Source organism: Carassius gibelio, chromosome A4, assembly GCF_023724105.1.
Source record: "Carassius gibelio isolate Cgi1373 ecotype wild population from Czech Republic chromosome A4, carGib1.2-hapl.c, whole genome shotgun sequence".
NCBI lineage: Eukaryota > Metazoa > Chordata > Actinopteri > Cypriniformes > Cyprinidae > Carassius > Carassius gibelio.
Window position 1 is genome coordinate 29,588,337 of NC_068374.1, and position 27,006 is coordinate 29,615,342.

General features: G+C 35.7%; 1 protein-coding gene and 1 long non-coding RNA gene across 2 annotated transcripts in view; both read left to right on the top strand.

Annotated features, from left to right (window-relative positions):
- Positions 1-27,006, top strand: part of LOC127971100 (scavenger receptor cysteine-rich type 1 protein M130-like) — a 49,258-nt gene that overhangs the window by 8,817 nt on the left and 13,435 nt on the right. The window contains exons 6-16 of the mRNA XM_052573894.1: positions 1,094-1,396; positions 1,638-1,715; positions 1,811-2,122; positions 2,212-2,424; positions 2,522-2,605; positions 11,444-11,503; positions 11,669-11,725; positions 11,853-11,930; positions 12,048-12,110; positions 12,231-12,293; positions 12,667-12,723. Of these exons, the coding sequence (XP_052429854.1) occupies positions 1,094-1,396; positions 1,638-1,715; positions 1,811-2,122; positions 2,212-2,424; positions 2,522-2,605; positions 11,444-11,503; positions 11,669-11,725; positions 11,853-11,930; positions 12,048-12,110; positions 12,231-12,293; positions 12,667-12,723 (1,368 nt within the window). The remainder of the gene's footprint in view (positions 1-1,093; positions 1,397-1,637; positions 1,716-1,810; positions 2,123-2,211; positions 2,425-2,521; positions 2,606-11,443; positions 11,504-11,668; positions 11,726-11,852; positions 11,931-12,047; positions 12,111-12,230; positions 12,294-12,666; positions 12,724-27,006) is intronic.
- Positions 4,847-5,462, top strand: LOC127976469 (uncharacterized). Its single transcript, XR_008157805.1, has 3 exons — positions 4,847-4,942; positions 5,187-5,249; positions 5,378-5,462. It is a non-coding gene; the product is annotated as an uncharacterized LOC127976469 (long non-coding RNA).

A 27,006-nucleotide genomic window follows, 5' to 3' on the forward strand; every position in this document is an offset into this window, starting at 1 on the left:
TCTGAGTATGGGTTACCATACTTGGCAAATCTCCAAACTTTCACTTTAAACACACTGCTGTGTTTTTTTTTACATCATATTTAAAATTAATATAACGATTTTAGAAATAACCTTTTATTGGGGAAGTCGTGGCCACCCACTGCAGAGGTTGGTGAAAACTGCCCAACGCATCACAGGGACACCACTTCCTGCTCTTGAGGACATCCAGAGGAAACGCTGTTTACATCGAGCTTGCAGCATTCGCAAGGACTCCTCTCACCCTGACCACGGACTGTTTAACCTCCTGCCCTCCAAGAGGCGCTATAGGAGCCTCCGGACAAGGACCAGCAGATTCAGGAACAGCTTTTTCCTTACAGCTGTCTCCTTGCTGAATCCAGAAACACTGAGTAATGCATTTGCACACTGAAATATTTTCTATGGAATTTACTGTCCATTGCACTAGTGTAAATGATGTTCATATGTTCATAGTTTCTGCCTATAGTGTACATACACTTTTACATAAACCATCTGTATAGTATGTTCATAGTACACCAGTACATCTGTATTTCATGCTGATAGTATTTAAAATCTGTAAATTATGTCCATAATACTTAACTGTATAGTTATTGTACATATTGTAGACCTTGTATATTCTGTACTTACTGCTTATTGCACTTCTGGTTAGATGCTAACTGCATTTTGTTGCCTTGTACCTTACATTTGCAAAGACAATAAAGTTGAATCTAATCTAATCTAAAAGTTAGAGACTCAGACCCAAAGGTTGTGGGTTCGAGTCTCGTAACGACAGGGATTGTCGGTGGGTGGAGTGAATGTACAATGTTCTCTCCCACCTTCAATACCAGGACTGAGGTGTCCTTGAGCAAGGCACAGAACCCCTAACTGCTCCCCGGTGCTTAAGCAAAAATGGCTGCCCACTGCTCCAGGTGTGTGTTTACTGCTGTGTGGCCCTTTGGATGGGATAAATGCAGAGCACTAATCCTGAGTATGTGTCACCATACTTGGCCACATGTCACTTTGCTTTCACATATCCGTAATGCACGGGTTTTTCAATTTTGGAATTTTAAAATTATATTTTCTTGTCATTTTCATCTAGAGTTTAAAGAGATCAGGTTAACTGAGGGCTGTAAAGGGAATCTGGAGGTTTTCTACAATGGATCCTGGGGTAATGTGTGCTGGAACCAGATGGAGGAAGACACAGTGAGTCTGATCTGTCAAGAGCTGAACTGTGGAAGATCTGGTGTTTTGTCTGATTCTACAGCAAGAGTGAAATCAGCTCCTAACTGGCTGGATAAAGTTACATGTCGGCCACATGATTCATATCTGTGGCAGTGTCCATCTTCACCGTGGGGACAGAATGACTGTAATAGAGATGAAGTGGCCAAAATCACCTGCTCAAGTGAGATGATATTTAAATGATGTAAATGGTCTCAGTAGTCACATTTCTTTAAACACAATGTTTATATTTTGTGAGAAATGTTTTTAAGAAAAGCTAAACTTAGCTTTTAGAAAAGAAAAGAGCATACCGGTACATTGTTTTGTGAGGTTTAAATGATATGTTTTCACACTGATATGTTTCACTGAATGATGTTCTGTCCCTTGTGTGCTAATGTTCAGTTCTCTTCATGTTTTAATCTCAGAGGATAAGAATCAGGAGTCTCCTCGTAGTCTTCTGACATGTTCAATCTCACCATCTCCTCACCAGAAACAGTGTTCAGGTAAGTTACATCATACAATTAAAGCCATCTTGATTCAGTGTGTTTTTTTGTTGTAAATGTGCTGAAGCTGGTATGTGCTGATATGTGTGTTTTAGATCATGTTCCTCTCAGACTGACTGAAGGGGACGGCCGGTGCTCTGGGAGGCTGGAGGTGTATCATAACGCTGTGTGGGGCTCAGTCTGTGATGATCAGTGGGACATCAGCAATGCTCAGGTGGTCTGCAGGCAGCTGGGTTGTGGAGCAGCACTGAGGGCTGATGGGAATTCAACCTTTGGTGCTGGTGAAAATGTTGTGTGGATGTACAAAGTCGAGTGCAGAGGGAATGAGATTCATCTGTGGGACTGTCCTCTCTCACTGAATAATCACACTGACTGCTCCCGCAAGCTTGTTACACTCACCTGTGAAGGTCACAGCAAGATTGTTTGATATTTTTAGTGCAAATAATAGTTGAGTAATTAATCAGTCATTTGTATGTTTTTTATTATGTTTTGACAGGCTTGTTGGATGTGTCAGTCTCCACTACTCCTGCCACAACATCATCAGCTTCTCCTCCAGTTTCTCCTCCAGTTCGCTCAACATCATTCTCTCCTCCACAAACTCCTCCACCAGTGTCTCTCCCGGTGCTTGTGATTGTTCTGGGAGTTGTGCTCTTACTGCTCTTAGTGCCACTGCTTATACTGATTCAGCAGAACAGAGTGATGAGGAGAGGTAGGAGAGATCCAGAGACTGTCATATTGTGTCTTATTCAGTGTGTGATCAGTCATGTGTTGTGAACTGATGCAGGTTTGTCTGTCTACACTCACAGCTCTCTCTAAGAGGAGACACAGGACAATGTCTGAGGCCGTTTATGAGGAGATTCAGCACAGACACAATCACTTCACTCAGAGGGGTGAGACATGAGCCATCAATCTCATTTAATATCATTAATAAGAGTCTGTCAGACAGTAGATGTTCATCTATTATTAGTCCTGTTAAACCTCCTGCTTCAAACCACAGAATTCCTGACAGAAAACCACAGAGCTGCAGGTGCATGTTTGTGTGTGTGTGTGTGTGTGTGTGAGAGAGAGAGAGTATGTGAGAGAGAGACAGAGAGAGTGTATGTGTGTCTGTGCCAGTCAGCGTCTCTTCCTGTGTGTATTTTTAGACGGTCATAAGCAGGGATATGTTTGTACATGTACAGTAGATGCAGGTGTGTGTGTGTGTGTGTGAGCGAGTGCGAGAGAGTGAGTGTGTGTGTGTGTGTGTGTGTCTGTGTGTCAGTCAGCGTCTCTTCCTGTGTGTATTTTTAGAGGGTCATAAGCAGGGACTTATATGTTTGTACATGTACAGTAGATGCAGGTGTGTGTATGTGTGTGTGTGTGTTTGTGTGTGTGTGTGTGTGTGTGTGTGTGTTTGTCTCTTCCTGTGTATATTTCTGGAAGGCAGTAAGAAATGGGGTCATATGTTTGCTAATAGGCCTAAACACCATGGGATTTATTTATTGAATGCATTAAATAATAAAGTAATTGTGTTAAGAAATAAAGTAATTTATTGTGTTGTCACTAACACAGTGTTTTATAATCGAAAGGAAGTAAGCATTCAGTCTATTTCTAATGAACATGTTTCTGACTGTTCTGATCTTCTTTAACAGGGAGTCTCATCTCTGAAGAACTGCATTCTGGGTATGAAGATGCTGATGAACTTCTCTCAGGTTAGAGAGCTGAAGCGCATAATAATTCCACATTTTACAAAAAAAAAAAAAAACTTTTATAATGAATTACTGTAACTAATAATTCCATATTATATTTGATTAATGACTCAATACTATTCAAATCCTGCTGTTTACTTGTATATTAACAGTCTGCTCTCCTTTTTTAGCAAAAGAGTTCAATACTGCATATTATGATGATGTCAACAATGGCAGTGGCCTAAAAGGTCAGTGACCTTTTAAATTGATCCATGATTCATTACCAGATGACATGTAATACATTTTCGGTTTGATCTGAAGCAACCACATATTTTGGCTTTTGTATCTAAACATATTGTGTGTTGATGCAGAAGAGATGGTGAAGGAAATCACACCGGGATACTATGATGATGTCATCACTGATGGACTGAAACCAGATCGTGAGACAGGTGTCACTCTCTTATTCTACAGCAGCATATGATATAATTTTAAATCTAAATATTACAGTATATTTAAAACTGATATTTCAAATTTGTTCTGAATGTAATGAATGTGTGTGTCTGTGATGAATGTGTGAATTTGTAGAAGACACACCTGAGAGCTATGATGATGTCATGACGAGCGAACACAACTCTGATATCAAAAAAGGTGTTTTACTTGATCATTAAAAAAAATTCACTCTACAATCAAGATCATTACAGATAATATTTTAAATTACTTAATTTACTTAACTACTTAATGGTTTTTTGGTTTACAGTTAAATTAACTCATATTTGCATGTGTAGTGAACACCCCAGAGAATTATGATGATGTCATCATTAATAGACCGAGCTCTCAAGGTTTAACAGGTGAGATGCACAGAACTACATTTTTAATCACCCTTCACATATTTACATGAGTATTGTGATGTGTTGGAGAAAGCTGTCTGAGATCAGATCTAACTGCATGAGTTTAATAGAAGTAACACACGGAAGAGAAACACAGGCAAAACAAGCCCCAATACATTCAACAGCTGACAAAACACAAGAGAAACACAAGGGCAATTTATAAATTTTTATCTTATTTTTCAACACAGAAGCCAATTTCTGTGAATGTGAGACTTCTGGTTCATTAGCTTCTGTAGGGAAATAACGAGAAAAATAACAATGTGCAGTAAACCGTAAAATATTTTGCATTACAAACCAGTGTGTTAATAATTAAGATTATAAATTCAAGTAATAAGGTAAGACACATCAGTTTGCAATATCAAGCATCAAAAAGGGCTGTTTTGTACAGCTAAAAATAGCTAGAATCAGATGAGACCAGAAGCCAGACATAAAATTTACAAAAGCATACACTCTTACAGGAAAAATAAGGTGGATACACTAAAAAAAGAGACTAATGAGTTACTATAGCAACAAACAGATGGGTGTGGTCAAATGAGTGGCTATGGCAACTAATGAGGTTAACAATAAAGACAAACAAGGCACACAACAGACAAGGACAGAAAACACACAGGAAACGTAACAAGTATCAGGCCCTGTCCACAGGAACATGGGTATTTTCAAAACTCCTGCCAGGGTGAAGATTTTCAGAAACTCTGATTGCAGTGTTGTTGTGTATTTTCATGTGGACAAGTTTTTATTTTATTTTTTTATTTTTTTAATGGAGGAAAAATCCTGTTTATAAAAATACCAGTGTATTGTGGACTAGGCCTCAGATGTGTATTCTGTGTAATAACGTCACTGAATGGAAAAATATCCTTCAAATGAGATGACATGTTTTATAAACTGATGTGACATGTTTTTCTGTCATTCTTGATCAGAGAGAGTTCAGGAGGAGTATGATGATGTGATGAGTGTCAGTGAAGATGTGAGAAACCTGTTGGGTAAGTTATTATAACCCTTTTGTTCTCATTATATTAACATCTTTATTTTAATTTAGTTAATATTTTCAAGCTAAGACTTTTAAAATATTCATCCAATAACAACATTTGACTTTTGTATTTAATAACAGATTATGATGATGTGGAGGAGGAGTCAAACAAAGAAGTGGGGCATTCGGCTCAGTGATCATCCTCTGCCTCGGTTCAACAAATCTGAACAAAGTTTGAGTGATATTGATATTGATATGTTAAAACTCCGTTTTTATACCCCCCCGCCTCCCATCCCTTTTTGTATTAAAACTTTTAAGCCTTAGAGAGTTTTGTATTTTTTTGTTGATACCAATAAAAAGACTTAAAAAAAACTTTTCAGACTTTTTTTGTGTATTTCAATAAGACATTACACAAACTTTGAAATCAAGCTTGAGATCCTACCTTATAAAGCACAACCACAGTGATAGTTGAAGACATCTTAAACATATGACCAAATGACCGTGAGTGATTTAACTGTCTTCAGCATCACTGCAGTAAGCACTAGAGATTTGTAAGTGGATAAGTACTGAATAAATAAATAGTCTAACTTATAAAATAATTATTAAAATAATAGTTATTGTTATTAACCTTATTAATATATTATAAAGTGTTTTTTTAACCATTAAATAAATATGCATATTGCTTGTCTGCTGGGCATTTTACTTTTATATGCATCATTTATCAGACTGTATAAGTGTTGAGTTATGTGTAGTTCAACAACCTGTAAGACTTTTAAAAAATACATCTTCACTATAATCCATATGAATCACTTTATAATAACTTTTACAACATATGACTTAATAATAAATAGAACATTAGAACCCAATGCAGCTCATGTTTTCTCCATCAATATAAAACAAGTACAGTTGACTGTTGTGTGACGTCACAGTAATTTAATCTACACAAATTCTTCAGTCATACATGAAAACATGGTTATGTCCTGCTAATTTATGATTATGATGAGATTGTTCTTCCCTGCAGTACCGAGTCATTCAAAGCTGCACACAGCATTACATCTTCTCACTGCTGACAGAGATAGTGTGGAGCTGCAGGTTCGTTTCGGTTGATTGTAAGTATCCTCTTCATCGAGCGCTCTTTTTTCTTATTTTATTTAGATGTTTATATCATGTTACAGTTTTGCTGAGTGAACTCCATTGATTCAGTTCAATTATTCATTTAACATTCCAGTAGTCATCAAGTTTACCATCTCAGTCCTACTGCCACCAAAGGACTAGATCGGTATTGCAGAATTAAACACACACAAGTGCAGCTGCAAGCTTTTGCTGTAGCCTATAATGTACTGTTTATATATTTTGTCTTTTTTAATGCCCTACTAATATTCTACATGCATTAATATATGTAAACTTATGTGTTCTTGACAAGCATTGCTAAAATATACTTTTGAATAATACTTTTGAATCTTTAAAATGTAGCTTACATCTGATTTAGTGAGAAGCCTGCACCCCATTGCTCATATAACTTTTCTTTCTTGCAGTTTACAACACACTGAACTCTACAAACTTGTGTAACCCACAGATTCTACACTGCAAGCACTAGGTAAAGTAAATGTATACTTTAACTTTTTATTATACAACTTATTAATTTGTGTCTTCATCATACTTCACATGAACATTCTCAATTACCAAACAGCTGCCATAGCTACTGCCAACTGTTTATGTTGTGTCAAAAAAGAGTTAGCAAATTAAGTATAGGCTTGGCAAGGATATTGATATAACACATTTTATAAATAATTGCATTTCAAAGTGTTTTATGAATGGGAAAATGTATTAATAGCCTACTGTTTAGAATAAAAAAAGAGGATAGATGCAGTGGAATCAGTCGTACTTATTCATTCAGCAAATGCACACATGCACAGATGTGTTTTGATTCTGGATCTGAATGTGGCTAAACTGTTGGAGAACATCTGATCTCTTCTGGAAGCTGGTTCCAACTAGCCTATGTGTGCCATAATTGCTGAACCCTGTATTTCTAACTGACGTGTTCCTGATGATCTGTTTATATCTGATTCGGCCATAAGCTTATTGGTTAAGTCCGCCCCTGCTTTTTAGATTGTAATGTAAAAATCGATTGAAAATATGAGAAATATCACTATTACTGCTACAGTGTATTTACTTCATTCTGAGTGTTAGAATATATTACAGCAGCAAAAAGTCAAATGAATGTGCTGTGAAATAAGATCTACATTTAATATATTATACTGGTAGCCGGAATGTAGCTGTGAATTAAATGAACATTTTTTTTGTCTGGAAAAAAAGTGAGAAGCTCCCTCATGTGGCGACACAAGCTATATTAAGATTATAATAAGAGCTTTGCTTCCATCTGCTGGACACATATACAAATGTATTTGATATAATGGCAAATTAATATATTTGGTATTTACCCATACTCTGTTTTCCTGCTCCATCGGGACCCTTAAATCATTAATAAAAAAACAAACAAACAAAAAAACAACAACAATAATATTAAAAAAAATAATAAACAAGCTGTATTTACATATTAGTGTTCATTAAAATACTTATAAGATGATGATAATAATAATAATAAATAATAATTAATACACATTAAAGTTGCTGCATATATAGCTGAAATGAAAGTGTCTGATTATAGTGGAGATATGAGATAAACTTAGTAGCATTGGGATGATCATGTGATCTCAACTTGGCTGCCAGCAGGCACATATAGTGGGCCTTTCAAACTAAATAAACTACATATGGTTCACACAATCGGCAAAGTCACTTTTTTGATTGCACTTTGAAGATTATGTCGGTTACTGTAGCTGTCTCAGTTATATATTTTTTTGTGGGTTGCAGCCATGGCTGAAGTGTTACAAACATCACAGCTCAACAAAATATGTCAGTGTTGGATGTTGCATTTGTGTGTTTTTTTGTGTTCTTACCTGGCCAGATGTATCATGGCCTCCAGTACATTAGCTCCAGCACTGCACTCATAGAACATCAAGTTTGCTTCCTGTCAAATATAGCAAATACTATAAATCAGTGCTTACTGTGGTGAGCAAGGTGATGTTGAAGTAATATCAAATCATATGAATTTAATGAGAAAACATCACCTGACAAGTCAGTGCTTTTTAAATCTGAAGTATCTATGTTCATTCTTACAATGCAAACACTCTAGGCATATAAACGGTTATTTTCTTTAATGTCGGGAATTTTCCCTACTTATTAAAAAGCTATGTTGATTACAGTAGCAAACATCATGAACATGATAAACATCAGACAGAAACACGACCTCAACATATATATAACAAATGACAAGTGCTCATTCTGAAATCCTTGTTCAGTTATTCTTTTATTCTTACAATAGGCACTAACTGCAAAAGTTTCAACAATAATCTCGTTAACAGCATTCATTTTGAAGCAGGTAATGATTTAAACGATGGTTAAATATATTATTAATTAATCATGCAACATGTAGGCCTAAGCGGTGGTGCTAGTAAACATATTTGCCCAATCTTGAAGAGTCTGAAATAGATGATGCTCAATCAGGACATTAAAAATATACATATCATAATTTATTCAGATAAATAACTGAGTAATACAGTACGGACATGAAACTATATTTCAAGATGGTAAATTAAGCTTTACATTTCAGTATACAGCAATATAATAACAGAGGCTATTGTATTATTCATTGTATATTCAAATCAATTTCTGAGACTAATAGGTTCATGTTTAACAATTCCTGAATAATTACGTACATAAAGAAATAGGCTATATTTTGTGTAAGATCAGTTACCTGTGCCGTCAGTGCGGTTTGAATGTATCTCAATGGTGCTCTCTGCTGGTAGGGATTAGTAAAATAGTGGAGCAAACACTTCCGGTGGCTTCACTTCCTGTTGGCAGTTTAGCACGTGATGAGCGATGCAGTCATATATAGATCAGTGGTTCTAAAACCCCAGTATGGTGAGGGGGACACAATGCTGTCAAAAAGCACCGTCGTTCAGATGAGATGTTAAACTAGGGTCCTGACTCTCTGTGGTCATTAAAAAAAATCCCAGGATGTCTTTTGAAAAGAGTAGAGGTGTGACCTCGGGATCCTGGCCAAATTCGTCCATTGGTTTCTGACCATCATGGCCTCCTAACAATCCCCATATCTACTGATTGGCTTCATCACTCTGTCTCCTCTTCACCAATAAGCTGGTGTGTGTTGGGTGTTCGCACTATGGCTGACGTCGCATCATTCAGGTGGATGCTGCACACAGGTGGGGGACGAAGAGATACCCCTCACAATGTAGAGCACTTGCCTAGAAAAGTAGAAAAGCGCTATAGAAATGTAATGAATTTAATATTATTATTAATATCATTATTATTATATATTTTTATTTTAGTTAACATAAGCCTTATATTATATTATTTTCCAAATGGTTCAGTGTGCTGGTATGTTGTGCTGAAGCTGGTCTGTTCTGGTTGATGTGTGTTTTAGATCATCTTCCTCTCAGACTGACTGAAACGGACGGCCGGTGTTCTGGGAGGCTGGAGGTGTATCATAACGCTGTGTGGGGCTCAGTCTGTGATGATCAGTGGGACATCAGCGATGCTTAGGTGGTCTGCAGGCAGCTGGGTTGTGGAGCAGCACTGAGGGCTGATGGGAATTCAACCTTTGGTGCTGGTGAAGGTGTTGTGTGGATGTACAAAGTCGAGTGCAGAGGAAATGAGATTCACCTGTGGGACTGTGATCTCTCCCTGAATAACCACACTGACTGCTCCCACCAGAAGCTTGTTACACTCACCTGTGCAGATCACAACAAGATTGTTTGATAATTTTAGTGCTAATAATAGTTGAGTAATAAATATGTCATTTGCATGATTATAATTGTGATTTGACAGACTTGCCAGATGTGTCAGTGTCCACTACTCCTGCCACAACATCATCAGCTTCTCCTTCAGTGCGCTCCACATCAGTCTCTCCTCCACAAACTCCTCCACCAGTGTCTCTCCCAGTGCTTGTGATTGTTCTGGGAGTTGTGCTCTTACTGCTCTTAGTGCCACTGCTTATACTGATTCAGCAGAACAGAGTGATGAGAAGAGGTAGGAGAGATCCAGAGACTGTCATATTGAGTCTTATTCAGTGTGTGATCAGTCATGTGTTGTGAACTGATGCAGGTTTGTCTGTCTACATTCACAGCTCTCTCTAAGAGGAGACACAGGACGATGTCAGAGGTCGTTTATGAGGAGATTCAGCACAGACACAATCACTTCACTCAGAGGGGTGAGACATGAGTCATCAATCTCATTTAATATCATTAATAAGAGTCTGTCAGGCAGTAGATGTTCATCTATTATTAGTCCTGTTAAAATTAAACCTCCTGCTTCAAACCACAGAATTCCTGACAGAAAACCACAGAGCTGCAGGTGCATGTTTATATATGTGTGTGTGTGTGTTTGTGTGTGTGTGTGTGTGTGTGTGTGAGAGAGAGAGAGAGACTGTGTGTGTGTGTTTGTGTGCTCTTGTTTTTGTGACATATCAGGACACAACTTTGTATAATGACATGGGTATGGCACTGGTATTACAAGGAGAGGGTGACTTATGAGGACATAACCCATGTCACCATTTTTTCAAAACGCTTATAAATCATACAGAATGAGTTTTTTTTTTGAGAAAGTAAAAAGGCACAGTTTCCTGTTTCCTGTTTCCTGTGAGGGTTAGGATTAGGTGTAGGGCCATAGAATAAACAGTTTGTACAGTATAATTACGCCTATGGGATGTCCCCACTTTTCACAAAAACAAATGTGTGTGTGTGGGTGTGTGTGTGTGTGTGTGTGTGTGTGTGTGAGAGAGAGAGCACGAGTGAGAGAGTGTGTGTGTGTGTGCCAGTCAGTGTCTCTTCCTGTGTGTATTTTTAGAGGGTCATAAGCAGGGACTTATATGTTTGTACATGTACAGTAGATGCAGGTGTGTGTGTGTGTGTGTGTTTGTCTCTTCCTGTGTATATTTCTGGAAGGCAGTAAGAAATGGGGTCATATGTTTGCTAATAGGCCTAAACACCATGGGATTTATTTCTTGAATGCTTTAAATAATAAAGTAATTTGTTGTGTTGACACTTACACAGTGTTTTATAATCGATAGGAAATGAGGATTCAGTCTGTTTGTAATGATGAACATGTTTCTGTTCTGCTCTTCTTTAACAGGGAGTCTCATCTCTGAAGAACTGCATTCTGGGTATGAAGATGCTGATGAGCTTCTCTCAGGTTAGAGAGCTGAAGCACATAATCATTCCACATTTTACAAAAAAAAAAAAAGCTTTGTAATGAATAACTTTAACTAGTAATTCCATATTATATTTTATTAATGACTCAGTACTATTCAGATACTGCTGTTTACTTGTATATTAACAGTCTGCTCTTCTTTTTTAGCAAAAGAGTTCAATACTGCATATTATGATAATGTCACCAATGGCAGTGGCCTAAAAGGTCAGTTACCTTTTAAATTGATCACATGATTCATTATCAGATGACATATAACGCAATTTCAGTCTTATGATCTGCATCAACAACATATTTAGGCTTTTGTATCCAAACATATTGTGTGTTGATGCAGAAGAGACGATGAAGGAAATCACACCGGGATACTATGATGATGTCATCACTGATGGACTGAAACCAGATCGTGAGACAGGTGTCACTCTCTTATTCTACCACAGCAGATAATATACTTTTAAATCAAAATATTAGAATATATGTAAGATAGATATTTCAAATTTGTTCTGAATGTAATGAATGTGTGAATTTGTAGAAGACACACCTGAGAGCTATGATGATGTCATGAAGAGCGAACACAACTCTGATACCAAAAAAGGTGTTTAACTTTTTCAATTGTTTAAAATTAATATCACTCTACAATCAAGATCATTACAGATATTATTTTAAATTACTGCCTTTGGTTTACACTTAAATTGACTCATATTTGCATGTGTAGTGAACACACCAGAGAATTACGATGATGTCATCATTAATAGACTGAGCCCTCGAGGTTTAACAGGTGAGATGCACAGAACTACATTTTTTTAAATCAGAAAACACACAGGAAACATGTAACAATTATCAGGCCTTGTCCACAGAAACCCAAGTATTTTCAAAACTGCAGCTGTTTCTGTGTGGTTTAGCTGTTCGTACACACGCAAACACAGTATCAGGTCACTGAAAGTGGACCTTTTTAAAAACTCAGGACTTCATTGAGTAATTTTTCAGATAAGGTTTTTATTTATTTTTTTCTATGGAGGAAAAACTCAGTGTATTGTGGACTAGGCTCAGACATGTGTCCTATGTAATAAATTCACTCAAGGGAAAAATTATCCTTCAAATGAGATGAAGTGATATATAAACTGATATGTATTTATGTAATTCTTCATCAGAGAGAGTTCAAGAGGAGTATGATGATGTGATCAGTGAAGACGTGAGAAACCTGTTGGGTAAGTTATTATAACCCTTTTGTTCTCATTATATTAACATCTTTATTTTAATTTAGTTAATATTTTCCAGTTCAGACTTTTAAAATATTCATCCGATAACAACAATTGACCAGATTTAATATTTAATAACAGATTATGATGATGTGGAGGAGGAATCAAACAAAGAAGTTGGGAATTCGGCTCAGTGATCATCCACTGCCTCGGTTCAACAAATCTGAACAAAGTTTGAGTGATATTGTTATTGATATGTTAAAACTCTGGTTTTTACATATACACCCCCCCCCCCCCACCCCCCCATTAAAACTTTTAAGCCTTTGAGAGTTTTGTATTTTTTTGGACTTGTAAATATCAATAAAAGAAAAACATTTTAGACTTATAATCTGTATTATAATAAGTACATTACACAAACCCTAAAATCAAACTTGAGATCTTACCTTAAAGCACAACCACCACAGTGATAGTTGAAGACATCTTAAACATATGACCAATTGACCGTGAGTGAGTTAACAGTTTTCTCCATCAATATAAAACAAGCACAGTTGCCTTTTGTGTGACGTCACAACAATTTAATCTACTCAAATGCTGCAGTCATTCATGAAAACATGGTTATGTCCTGCTACTTTTGATTCTTTTAATATTCGTTTGGTCGGAGATTGTCCTTCCCTGCAGTACCGAGTCATTCAAAGCTGCACACAACATTACATCTTCTCACTGCTGACAGAGATAGTGTGGAGCTGCAGGTTCGTTTCGGCTGATTGTAGGTAAGTATCCTCTTCATCGAGCGCTAATTTTTTCTTATTTTATTTTGATGTTAATATCTCGTTACAGTTTTGCTAAGTGAACTCCATTGATTCAGTTCTATTATTATTCGTTTAACAATTCAGTAGTCATCAAGTTTACCATCTCAGTCCTTTACTGCCAAAGGACTAGATCGGTATTGCAGTATAAACACATACAAGTGCAGCTGCAAACTTTTGCTGTATGGTGAACTGTTTATATATTTTATCTGTTTAAATGCCCTACTAATATACTACATGCATTCATATATGTAAACTAATGTGTTCTTGGAAAGCATTGCTGAAATATACTTTTGAATTTTTAAAAATGTGGTCTACATTTTATTTAATAGGCTGACTAACAAGAAATTAAAGCAAGAATCATGAAGCAATTTGTTATCTAAACTAGTATTTCTATCTGCAATTGCTGGGCTTTGATGCTGTAAATGAACCGTAAGTAGTAGATATTCTATACCTTCTGTCAAGATGATTTATGACTTTGACCTTTGACCTTTTGACAGGTTGAACTTCCGGTAACCTTATGATGGATGGCGGGACAAATGAGATCAAGGGTTAACCTATGACCTTTCCACGCATCGATCATGTGCTTTTGACAGAAAGTTTTACCCTATTGACCTAATTAGTTCTAAATCATGGTTTTGACGGCTAGTTTAATCTGTACATGAAAGACTCCCCACACATCGATCATGTGCTTTTGACAGAAAGTTTTACCCTATTGACCTGTTAGTTCTAAATTATAAAGGTATATGAAAGACTCCCCACACATCGATCATGTGCTTTTGACAGAAAGTTTTACCCTATTGACCGTTAGTTTGTTTGAAGTGTGTGCCAGATAGCTTGTTTGAAGTTTGTGTCAGTTAGCTTGTTTGAAGTTTGTGTCAGTTAGCTTGTTTGAACTTTGTGCCAGTTGTTTGAACTTTGTGTCAGTTAGCTTGTTTGAACTTTATCCCAGTTATACGGTTACGTGTGTGTGTGTGTGTGTGTGTGTGCGTGTGGTTATACGGCTTCTCCCCCCTCCCATTACGTTTATGAGCGCTGTATAAATGGGATCGGTGTGTTCTACATTTTATATATATATATATATATATATACATTCTATATATATATATATATATATATATATATATATATATATATATATATATATATATATATGTATGTATATATATATATATATATATATATATATATACATTCTATATTTTATATAATTCTAAAAAATAATACATTCTATATTTTATATAATTCTAAAAAATAATTAAAGGTTGAAAACACATTTTAATTATTTCACATTTATATATATAAAACATTATATAATTTCTATAATCTAAAACACATTTTAATTATTTCACATTTATATATATATATATATATATATATATATATATATATATATATATATATATATATATATATATAAAACATTATATAGTTTATATAATATACATAATCTAAAAACAATTTAACTAAGGTTGAAAAAACATTCCGTTCTTTTTAAAAAAAAAAAGGTTATAAATTAAACTGTATAAAAAAATATACTGAAACCGACTGTTTCAGATAAAACAAGATCTTTTTTTTTCCTTTTTTTATTTTTTTTATTTTACACACCTTTGATCCTGACCCTCTGTGTCCCCACTGTCTGCGTTTGCACGCCACAGTGCACACTCGTCGGAATTTACTAACCAATCATAATATCTTCAAAGCCATTTTTTAATTAAAACCAAACGTATCTCACGCGGGAGTACCATGATTTTGACAGTTTTCTGACGGTTCACCTATGAATTACGTTTGGTGCGCGGCTAGCATCTCTTGTACCCCTCTCTCTCTCTCTCTCTCTCTCTCTGATGCCTGTGTACACACATTCGTCTTCAAGTCTTATTTCTTATTTCTTATTTTAATGTATATAAAACAAAACATTTACAATAGTTTTAGTCATCACTAAAAATATATATTTTACCAGGATCGGGGAAAAAATATATATAATTGATCAAAGCCTGTTATGCTATTTTTTACAGTCTATGGCGACTTTAAAACCATATTTCATGTCATTCCTGTAATTTTCTTCATGTTAAGCAGATTACTCAGTCATCTGCTGATACAGATATTTTAACACTATAAAGTATGTGTTATTTGACTTAATATCATGAATGAAAAAATGAAAAAATACTTTTATTTTGAAAATATGACGAAATCCTGTGATGCGTGCTTAGCTTTGCCTGCTTCAATGCTATGTATAGAATTTCAAAAAAAAAAAAAAAAAAAAAAAAAAAAAAAAACAATTCTGCTCCGTTAAATCGACGTTTTGCCATCGCGTTATCCGTTTGTCATCTATGAACACGACATCGCGGGCGTGTATGCGCTCCCGGTTAGGAATGCACGGGTCTATGGTCTTAGTGAAACGGCTTCCTCCGGTGGAATTCATACGCAATGCATTATACTGATTATTGTATAAGCCCTAAACCCTTCCAACGCAGTAAAACGGAACTATAACTGATCTTTTTCAAAAAGCTGTTTAATTATTTTTATTTTAACCGTACACCCTACCACCACCACACAATAAAATGCTGCATGCACGTACACTTTTAAGCGATCTGAATTATGGCTAGCCTATAAACTTCATCATAAGCCACATGTACCTTGTTATATCACTATAATATCCACGGCGCTATACAAATTTGTATTTTGATAAACCATATAAACAAGCGGACATACGCGTGGACATATCAAGTTAAAAAGAGACTTATCTCTATTTTAAACAATATTAAATTATATATGACGGCATGTTACTAAACCGGAACATACATTTTAAACAAGTATTCATCGTTTTTATAAACCACATCGCAGTAACAGACATGTTACTAAACCAAAACAAAGAATTGTATCATTCATTTTTTAATCATGTATTCAACCAATACTTATACAAACACGTTTTAAACATATTTTAAACAGAAACTAATCATAAACGCAGCCTTCTCAAAATTACAGACATGTACAATCATGCTGATCACATATTATGGATATTCCGACTTTTAGCCACTAATACGTTTTAGGATATTGAAAAACACCAACGTCTGAGGACTGCCAAAATATCTCCAGTCCCCAAAACCCACTCATACTCCAGGGGTTAAAGAATATGAAAATAAATAATTATATAATGACATCATCATCCTAAAGCAATTCATTAAACAAAAAAAGTATTCAACATTTAAGTTAATCAAACTTATAAAACACACCGTACTCTTCTTTTTTTAAAAAGATAACTTATTTTAAATGTGATAGCATAGTATATAAAATATTTCTGATGATACATATAAACAATTATCCCTTACAGTTTTAGACCGGTGAGAGATGTCCAAACATGAATGAAATATCCCCAAAATAAAATAATACGACTTAAAAAAATAAAATAAAAATGTTTAAATGATAAACAGAATCTCACAGGTCCTCGTAGTGAAATGTATGTGAGACCTGAGGGGCTGCTTCACACACACCCCGCGCAGGATAGGGTGGAGTTCCAGACCGCATGATCTAAGTCGATGGTGTACATTATTTCAAAGCTAACATTAATGTAATGTTTTTTAATAATCAGTACCCCCACTACATCTGATGTAATTTATTACAGCTGTTTAAATGTTTCTTAATTCAACAAAATGATGATATGTATTACCTAAAATATTTTATATTTTTATATAATATTATATAATAAAAAATTATTTATATCATATTATATCATATCATATATATGATAATATTATATAAGATGCGTCATGCATTAATCACTTTAGATTCTTTAAAGTTCTTATTTTTAGCACCATCTTCAAAGTTTTCATACCATCTCTCTCTCTCTCTCTCTCTCTCTCTCTCTCTCTCTCTCTCCCCCTCACACACACACACACTCTCTCTTTCTCTCTCCCTTTCCCTCTCCCTCTCTCTCTCTCACACACACAATGAAACATGAAGCCAAAGTCTTTCTGTATGTTTTTTAAAAATAAAACTTAAAATATTGATTTAGCTTTAAATCTATACTTAGGAGCTCGTTTGTTTGTCACAGTATAGACTGTGAAGTTTAGATGAAGTTGTTTTATCTTTTAGAAGAAAGACCCTCGATGGTATTCAACCATTAAAGATGGTTCAGGAAAGACCCACGCGTCCTAGAGATGTAATTTATGTGCGTTGCTACGGTCGTAAACCTTTCACATATCCACGGTACACAGAGCAGGAAAGACATTTTGCAGGCCCTCTGCTTAGCCGTCCAAAAATACCTCCATTTAAAAGCAAAAATATTAAAATGACCGCCTGTACATCTAACAGGCTGTAGTTCTATTTTATATGTTTTGTATTAAAAGTACTATCCATATTATATTCCTTATTTAAAACAATATATTTAACCGGCAGTATCCCCCAACGTGTGTTTTCCATCAGTTGTTTGCCCTTCAGCCTTATTACGTAGTGCTTTTCATTTAGCCTACTGTAAGATCCCTTTACAGTAGTGTAATGAAAGTTAACTTTTCTTAAAGTTTATAGTTGTATTTTACTGTATCCCCATCCTTCTATCCTGTAGATTGTATGCGTACTGTAAAATAACAAATATGCATCTTGCTTAAAGTCACTAAAATAATTACACCCACAATTTGAAACGTGTTTAAACACGTTGTGTGTCACTAAAGCAAGGCGTTAAATAACCGATGACCGTCATCGTCTCTTCATATAATTTATCCACCCGAGTGCTTTTCTCACACGAGTTGAAAACTCTTTCTCTTTGGATGTGTTTGGCTGAAACATAATTTCTACATCAGAAAATTTTTTAAATGTACGCTGAACTTTTCTCATTCGACAGAAATACTATTTTCAAATTATTTACCCGGCCTATAACACTCGGTGTAAATGTTCTTACCTAGAGCAGAAAACTGCTCTAAGCAGATTTAGCCGTATCAAGATTTTGGACGGCCGTTCACAATTTGTTTGTCGGATCCTACGTTTTTATGCGATCTTTGTGCGGCGTCATCATAATAGGAATAAATGAAAATTAAGAAATTAAGTTACAGTTTTTCTCTTCGAGATATTTCTTTTAGCTCAACTTTGTGTCTGTCCAAAAAAATGTGATCGCATGAAGCATCGACGCAAAAATGAAGTCTAGCTGTTTTTACACTTAAAACTATTACAACCTAAACAAATCAAACGGTACACTAGTTTAAGTTTGAGCGCGTTAAAGTTTCCACACTCTTGTGAGATACATTTTATCCATAACCTTTTGTGTATTCGAGCGACCAAACCACTAAGATAGATAGTATAGCAAGAAAACTAACGTTTACAACGTATATAGAATTCAGAATACAATTGTTAAAGTATTTTTATTTATTTTTTGTTAACTGTTGATTGGTAAATGATATTTGTATTACTCCATTAGATTTAGTCATCGTGTTCGGATAGCCGATGACGCAAATCACATTTTGTTTTAAGACTCCTGTAAGTCCATGCTAACTCTCGCGTGGGAAAGAGAGCGGGGTGAGCGTATTCTATTCATTTAAGAAAAATTGCCCAAACTTTTCTATTATTTTGACAAAGCACGACACAACGACATTAAAGAATGTTATCAGTTCCTACGGCCATCTTCTTCGATTCAAATAAAGCAACATCTCTAGTGTATGTGCTAAACATCTTTGCTTCTCCACTTCTCCAGATTTGTTAGATGGGCTACCGTTGTAATACAAACACATTTGAGAACTACGACGTTCTCACTTTTGTAACGGTTATAGAAAAATGCCGTACACACTTTTGCATTTCATAATTCAGTGATTTTAGCTGTAATGGTCACATAAGACAAAAATTGCCAACGTGTGACTCGTAAACATCTATCATTTTATTTATTAATTTTTTTACCAGAGATAGTCGACCGATCTGTTGACACGTTGTTTTGCAGTTTTCTGATGAAGAGTTTTCTCTGACTGCGGTCAAACATACACCGCCTGTTCATAGGAATTTTACAGCATGACAATATCGCCCCTACATCTAGAGCTCTTGTTCATATAGCCGATGACCGTATTCAGATTGTTTCAGCATTTGCCGCTTGACATTAAAGAGTAGGCCTATGCGTACCCCCCTTCGGTCGTAAGCATTATCATCTACCGTGCGCTGAGATTTTTCTGCTTTGTCCACTTTTGACAGATTTGCTAGAGGGACTATGTCGCTTTGTTGTAACGTGATTACGTTTAAGATCCATAAGATTTCACTACATTCACCTGAAAAGGTTATAGATATAGTCTTTTATACAGGAAATGTGTATCGGAATAACAATTAGCTAATAGTGAAGTCCGCTCTTTTAAAGTATTGTGAAAACTTTTAATGTTGATCCGGCCCACCAGCCGTGTATCTTTTTCATTGTTTTTAGATAAAGACTATTCTCAGAGTTTGGTCAAACAGACAAAAACATGAACAAAATAGAGTACAAGATGATTAAATGATTGTCAAGAGAGTGTTTAAACTGAGATTGTGATGCACTTTAGAGCTTTTTCTGGTCTACCTGTGTCACAATGACAAATAATAGCCACTACCTCGACTTTTAAAATGAGCCTTACCATCTTCTGTTATGACTCTTATACTTAATACAAACCCATCTACTACACTAAAGTTAGACATTAAAAGTCATGGATGTCGTGGATGTGGTATTTTCATCGTATGCATCTCTAAACAGTACTTCAATAAATAAACTGCTGTTGATAAGTCGTTCATTTAAGTGAGAGGCGGGATGATTTTGACTGTTTTAGTCATTCGTCGTGCTTAAGGTCTGATCCAGGAAACCGCGCTACGACTGTAACTGCGCTGTCACGTCTAAATAACCCGCTCTTCTTTAAGAAAACCGCGAAGCGAGCAGTTTCTGACATCTATTAATTCACTTCATTTTTTCACCACCACAAATATTTTGTTTAGCATACATATTAGTTTTAGTCAGTTACATAGACGTCACGCATTAAGTTTATAGTTATTTTAAATAATTATGATGGAGTTACAGGTTTAGGTTAGTGGGGTGCCTGTAAGCGGTGACAACTTCGAGCATCGGAGACGACGGTGTTACTCAAACAGCCCATATCTTTATCTTTCGTCGTATTACGCGTTACTGAGACAAAATCTGTAACAGCGTTCATTAATATGTTGAAATGAAAATAAACACACAAAACTTTATAATGACCGTATAGCCTAACACCGCATTGACAAATGTTTGTTCTAACGCTTTCGCCCAAAAATTGCTAAATTTCTTAACGGACGCTAGAGCGAACTGTAAACCACACACTTCCTCATCACATTACGCTAAGAAACTGAACATGGTTAAAGCTATTACGCCATAAACTGTCTAAAGTCGTTAATGTACAAGCACAGTAAACTATTTCTACAAAAAATATCATTGCACTACTGTTTTTGCATATAATACATCGTTCAACAATACTTTTGCACACTCATTCGACTTTATTTATTACCGCCGTTCTAACGTTCCTGCTGTTCATAATGTATATATAATCCTTCATTGCTCGGTTCATCATGTACATACGATCCCTACATTGCATTCATATTTATATTCTGTATATACTCTGATCAATATCGTATATAGCAACTACACTTTATATTCTGTATAGCTTTACTTACTCTGCACTTTTATGTAGATAAAACACTATATTCTTGCACTTCTGGTGAGATGCTAACTGCATTTTATTAGCTCTGTACTTGTACTCTGCATAATGACAATAAAGTTGAATCTAATCTAATCTAAACAAGTACAATCGTACGCTTCCAGGACTTTGCTCATTCTTTCTGTTTAAATTAGTTTAAACTGACTTTCGCATTCTTATCTTATTTTCACCAACTAAGTGTTATTCCTAGGCCTCGCGGATTGTTTTCTAGTTTTGGCCCTCAACCTCTTTGTTCATGCGCAGTGATATCTCTGTGAATCTGCTCGATTTCATAAAATATCTTTTACGTTATATCATTATACTATCCTAGTTTATATCAGATACAAGTTTGTTTCTTCATATTTCTCTTACATCTACCCCCGTTAGAGTATCCGCGACAGTATACTCATTTGTAAGTCTCTTCGGGTGTATGCTAAATCATTAAAATCCAAAAAATGAACTCTGAGAAAGAATATCCGGTGAAAGGATTCAAACTTTTATTTCAACAAAACAGCGTTGAATTTACAATGAAGTAATGAAGAAAGTGATCAAATTGTTATTACAAACAATAGGGATGACATGACATCACAAGTTATCTAGCCAGAAAAGAAAATCTCGGCAGGCTCTCAAGTTTTGTTCTACTATGAAATTGACGACGGTTTCAATAAGTTCAGGTATCGCGAAACCATAATGTTTAGTGACTAACATCACACACAAATCCGTTATGCACGTACACAGACAGAGAGTTTTGTTAATGTACATCTCGCCGCTACATTCGGCAGTCACATACAGAATTTTTCTGGTCGTTACACAAATCGGCGCCTTGCTGGTCGTATACAAGCTCGTCAAATCGGGCCACGGATTATTTTTCAGTCTTCTTACAACGTCCATTTCTTTCTTGAGATTTGTTACGCGCTTGGAATCCGTTGTAAAATCATGATTTGGATCAGATGCATCGTCTATGATTTTACGCATCAGATCAACCATTTGCTCTCTGTAACATTGTTTAAATATAAAGTCTGTGTTGGCTTTTACAGGACACATCTTTCCCTCGGCACAGCCGCACTCCACTCGCTCATCCGCAGCAGCGCTGGTAGTGGCGGACATCCTTTTCAGAATTTGTTCCAAGACGTAAACCGAGCGTTTTTTTAAATCCACGACGATCCAGTGTTTTTTTTTTTTTTAAATGGTTCAGATCCGTCGAAGCCTTATTATTTGAAAATGAGAGAGTGCGTCAGTTTCAGACAAAGCCGATTCTGTCAGTCCAGGTAGATACTGATAGATACTCCATCGACCGCGCTGTAAAACCCTTGTTCGCGGATCATAAGAAAACCTGCGATAACCGCAGAGTTTATGAGATCAGCCGCTCACAGGGGATAAAGACTAGCCGTAGTCACGAGGAAGTAGCGGTGGATCTTCTGTACATTCGACCAAAAAAAAAAAAATAGGTTGTGGGTGTTGCGCTCAAAAAGCGGAGGAGGGTGAAGGGGCCGTGGTTAGGGTTTGACTTGCGAGAAATATGAAGAAACAAACTTGTATCTGATATAAAGTAGGATAGTATAATGATATAACGTAAAAGATATTTTATGAAATCGAGCAGTTTCACGGAGATATCACTGCGCATGAACAAAGAGGTTGAGGGCCAAAACTAGAAAACAATCCCCGAGGCCTAGGAATAACACTTAGTTGGTGAAAATAAGATAAGAATGCGAAAGTCCGTTTAAACTAATTTAAACAGAAAGAATGAGCAAAGTCCTGGAAGCGTACGATTGTACTTGTTTAGATTAGATTAGATTCAACTTTATTGTCATTATGCAGAGTACAAGTACAGAGCTAATAAAATGCAGTTAGCATCTCACCAGAAGTGCAAGAATATAGTGTTTTATATACATAAAATTGCAGAGTAAGTAAAGCTATACAGAATATATAGTGTAGTTGCTATATACGATATTGATCAGAGTATATACAGAATATAAATATGAATGCAATGTAGGGATCGTATGTACATGATGAACCGAGCAATGAAGGATTATATATACATTATGAACAGCAGGAACGTGAGAACGGCGGTAATAAATAAAGTCGAATGAGTGTGCAAAAGTATTGTTGAACGATGTATTATATGCAAAAACAGTAGTGCAATGATATTTTTCGTAGAAATAGTTTACTGTGCTTGTACATTAACGACTTTAGACAGTTTATGGCGTAATAGCTTTAACCATGTGCAGTTTCTTAGCGTAATGCGATGAGGAAGTGTGTGGTTTACAGTTCGCTCTAGCGTCCGTTAAGAAATTTAGCAATTTTTGGGCGAAAGCGTTAGAACAAACATTTGTCAATGCGGTGTTAGGCTATACGGTCATTATAAAGTTTTGTGTGTTTATTTTCATTTCAACATATTAATGAACGCTGTTACAGATTTTGTCTCAGTAACACGTAATACGACGAAAGATAAAGATATGGGCTTTTTGAGTAACACCGTCGTCTCCGATGCTCGAAGTTGTCACCGCTTACAGGCACCCCACTAACCTAAACCTGTAACTCCATCATAATTATTTAAAATAACTATAAACTTAATGCGTGACGTCTATGTAACTGACTAAAACTAATATGTATGCTAAACAAAATATTTGTGGTGGTGAAAAAATGAAGTGAATTAATAGATGTCAGAAACTGCTCGCCTCGCGGTTTTCTTAAAGAAGAGCGGGTTATTTAGACGTGACAGCGCAGTTACAGTCGTAGCGCGGTTTCCTGGATCAGACCTTAAGCACGACGAATGACTAAAACGGTCAAAATCATCCCGCCTCTCACTTAAATGAACGACTTATCAACAGCGGTTTATTTATTGAAGTACTGTTTAGAGATGCATACGATGAAAATACCAATAAAATACCGATAAAATTCCATGACTTTTAATGTCTAACTTTAGTGTAGTAGATGGGTTTGTATTAAGTATAAGAGTCATAACAGAAGATGGTAAGGCTCATTTTAAAAGTCGAGGTAGTGGCTATTATTTGTCATTGTGACACAGGTAGACCAGAAAAAGCTCTAAAGTGCATCACAATCTCAGTTTAAACACTCTCTTGACAATCATTTAATCATCTTGTACTCTATTTTGTTCATGTTTTTGTCTGTTTGACCAAACTCTGAGAATAGTCTTTATCTAAAAACAATGAAAAAGATACACGGCTGGTGGGCCGGATCAACATTAAAAGTTTTCACAATAGTTTAAAAGAGCGGACTTCACTATTAGCTAATTGTTATTCCGATACACATTTCCTGTATAAAAGATTATATCTATAACCTTTTCAGGTGAATGTAGTGAAGGCCTACTCTTTAATGTCAAGCGGCAAATGCTGAAACAATCTGAATACGGTCATCGGCTATATGAACAAGAGCTCTAGATGTAGGGGCGATATTGTCATGCTGTAAAATTCCTATGAACAGGCGGTGTATGTTTGACCGCAGTCAGAGAAAACTCTTCATCAGAAAACTGCAAAACAACGTGTCGACAGATCGGTCAACTATCTCTGGTAAAAAAATTAATAAATAAAATGATAGATGTTTACGAGTCACACGTTGGCAATTTTTGTCTTATGTGACCATTACAGCTAAAATCACTGAATTATGAAATGCAAAAGTGTGTACGGCATTTTTCTATAACCGTTACAAAAGTGAGAACGTCGTAGTTCTCAAATGTGTTTGTATTACAACGGTAGCCCATCTAACAAATCTGGAGAAGTGGAGAAGCAAAGATGTTTAGCACATACACTAGAGATGTTGCTTTATTTGAATCGAAGAAGATGGCCGTAGGAACTGATAACATTCTTTAATGTCGTTGTGTCGTGCTTTGTCAAAATAATAGAAAAGTTTGGGCAATTTTTCTTAAATGAATAGAATACGCTCACCCCGCTCTCTTTCCCACGCGAGAGTTAGCATGGACTTACAGGAGTCTTAAAACAAAATGTGATTTGCGTCATCGGCTATCCGAACATGATGACTAAATCTAATGGAGTAATACAAATATCATTTACAAATCAACAGTTAACAAAAAATAAATAAAAATACTTTAACAATTGTATTCTGAATTCTATATACGTTGTAAACGTTAGTTTTCTTGCTATACTATCTATCTTAGTGGTTTGGTCGCTCGAATACACAAAAGGTTATGGATAAAATGTATCTCACAAGAGTGTGGAAACTTTAACGCGCTCAAACTTAAACGAGTGTACCGTTTGATTTGTTTAGGTTGTAATAGTTTTAAGTGTAAAAACAGCTAGACTTCATTTTTGCGTCGATGCTTCATGCGATCACATTTTTTTGGACAGACACAAAGTTGAGCTAAAAGAAATATCTCGAAGAGAAAAACTGTAACTTAATTTCTTAATTTTCATTTATTCCTATTACGATGACGCCGCACAAAGATCACATAAAAACGTAGGATCCGACAAACAAATTGTGAACGGCCGTCCAAAATCTTGATACGGCTAAATCTCGAGGTGTAAGAAAAATGTGATTTACAAAACATTGTGATTCTTAGATGTGAAACACCCTTGACATAATCTGTTGGCATCTACAAAATAGTCAAAGCGTATGTTTTCTGCTCTAGGTAAGAACATTTACACCGAGTGTTATAGGCCGGGTAAATAATTTGAAAATAGTATTTCTGTCGAATGAGAAAAGTTCAGCGTACATTTAAAAAATTTTCTGATGTAGAAATTATGTTTCAGCCAAACACATCCAAAGAGAAAGAGTTTTCAACTCGTGTGAGAAAAGCACTCGGGTGGATAAATTATATGAAGAGACGATGACGGTCATCGGTTATTTAACGCCTTGCTTTAGTGACACACAACGTATTTAAACACGTTTCAAATTGTGGGTGTAATTATTTTAGTGACTTTAAGCAAGATGCATATTTGTTATTTTACAGTACGCATACAATCTACAGGATAGAAGGATGGGGATACAGTAAAATACAACTATAAACTTTAAGAAAAGTTAACTTTCATTACACTACTGTAAAGGGATCTTACAGTAGGCTAAATGAAAAGCACTACGTAATAAGGCTGAAGGGCAAACAACTGATGGAAAACACACGTTGGGGGATACTGCCGGTTAAATATATTGTTTTAAATAAGGAATATAATATGGATAGTACTTTTAATACAAAACATATAAAATAGAACTACAGCCTGTTAGATGTACGGGCGGTCATTTTAATATTTTTGCTTTTAAATGGAGGTATTTTTGGACGGCTAAGCAGAGGGCCTGCAAAATGTCTTTCCTGCTCTGTGTCTGAAAGTACCGTGGATATGTGAAAGGTTTACGACCGTAGCAACGCACATAAATTACATCTCTAGGACGCGTGGGTCTTTCCTGAACCATCTTTAATGGTTGAATACCATCGAGGGTCTTTCTTCTAAAAGATAAAACAACTTCATCTAAACTTCACAGTCTATACTGTGACAAACAAACGAGCTCCTAAGTATAGATTTAAAGCTAAATCAATATTTTAAGTTTTATTTTTAAAAAACATACAGAAAGACTTTGGCTTCATGTTTCATTGTGTGTGTGTGTGTGAGAGAGAGAGAGAGGGAGAGGGAAAGGGAGAGAGAAAGAGAGAGTGTGTGTGTGTGTGAGGGGGAGAGAGAGAGAGAGAGAGAGAGAGATGGTATGAAAACTTTGAAGATGGTGCTAAAAATAAGAACTTTAAAGAATCTAAAGTGATTAATGCATGACGCATCTTATATAATATTATCATATATATGATATGATATAATATGATATAAATAATTTTTTATTATATAATATTATATAAAAATATAAAA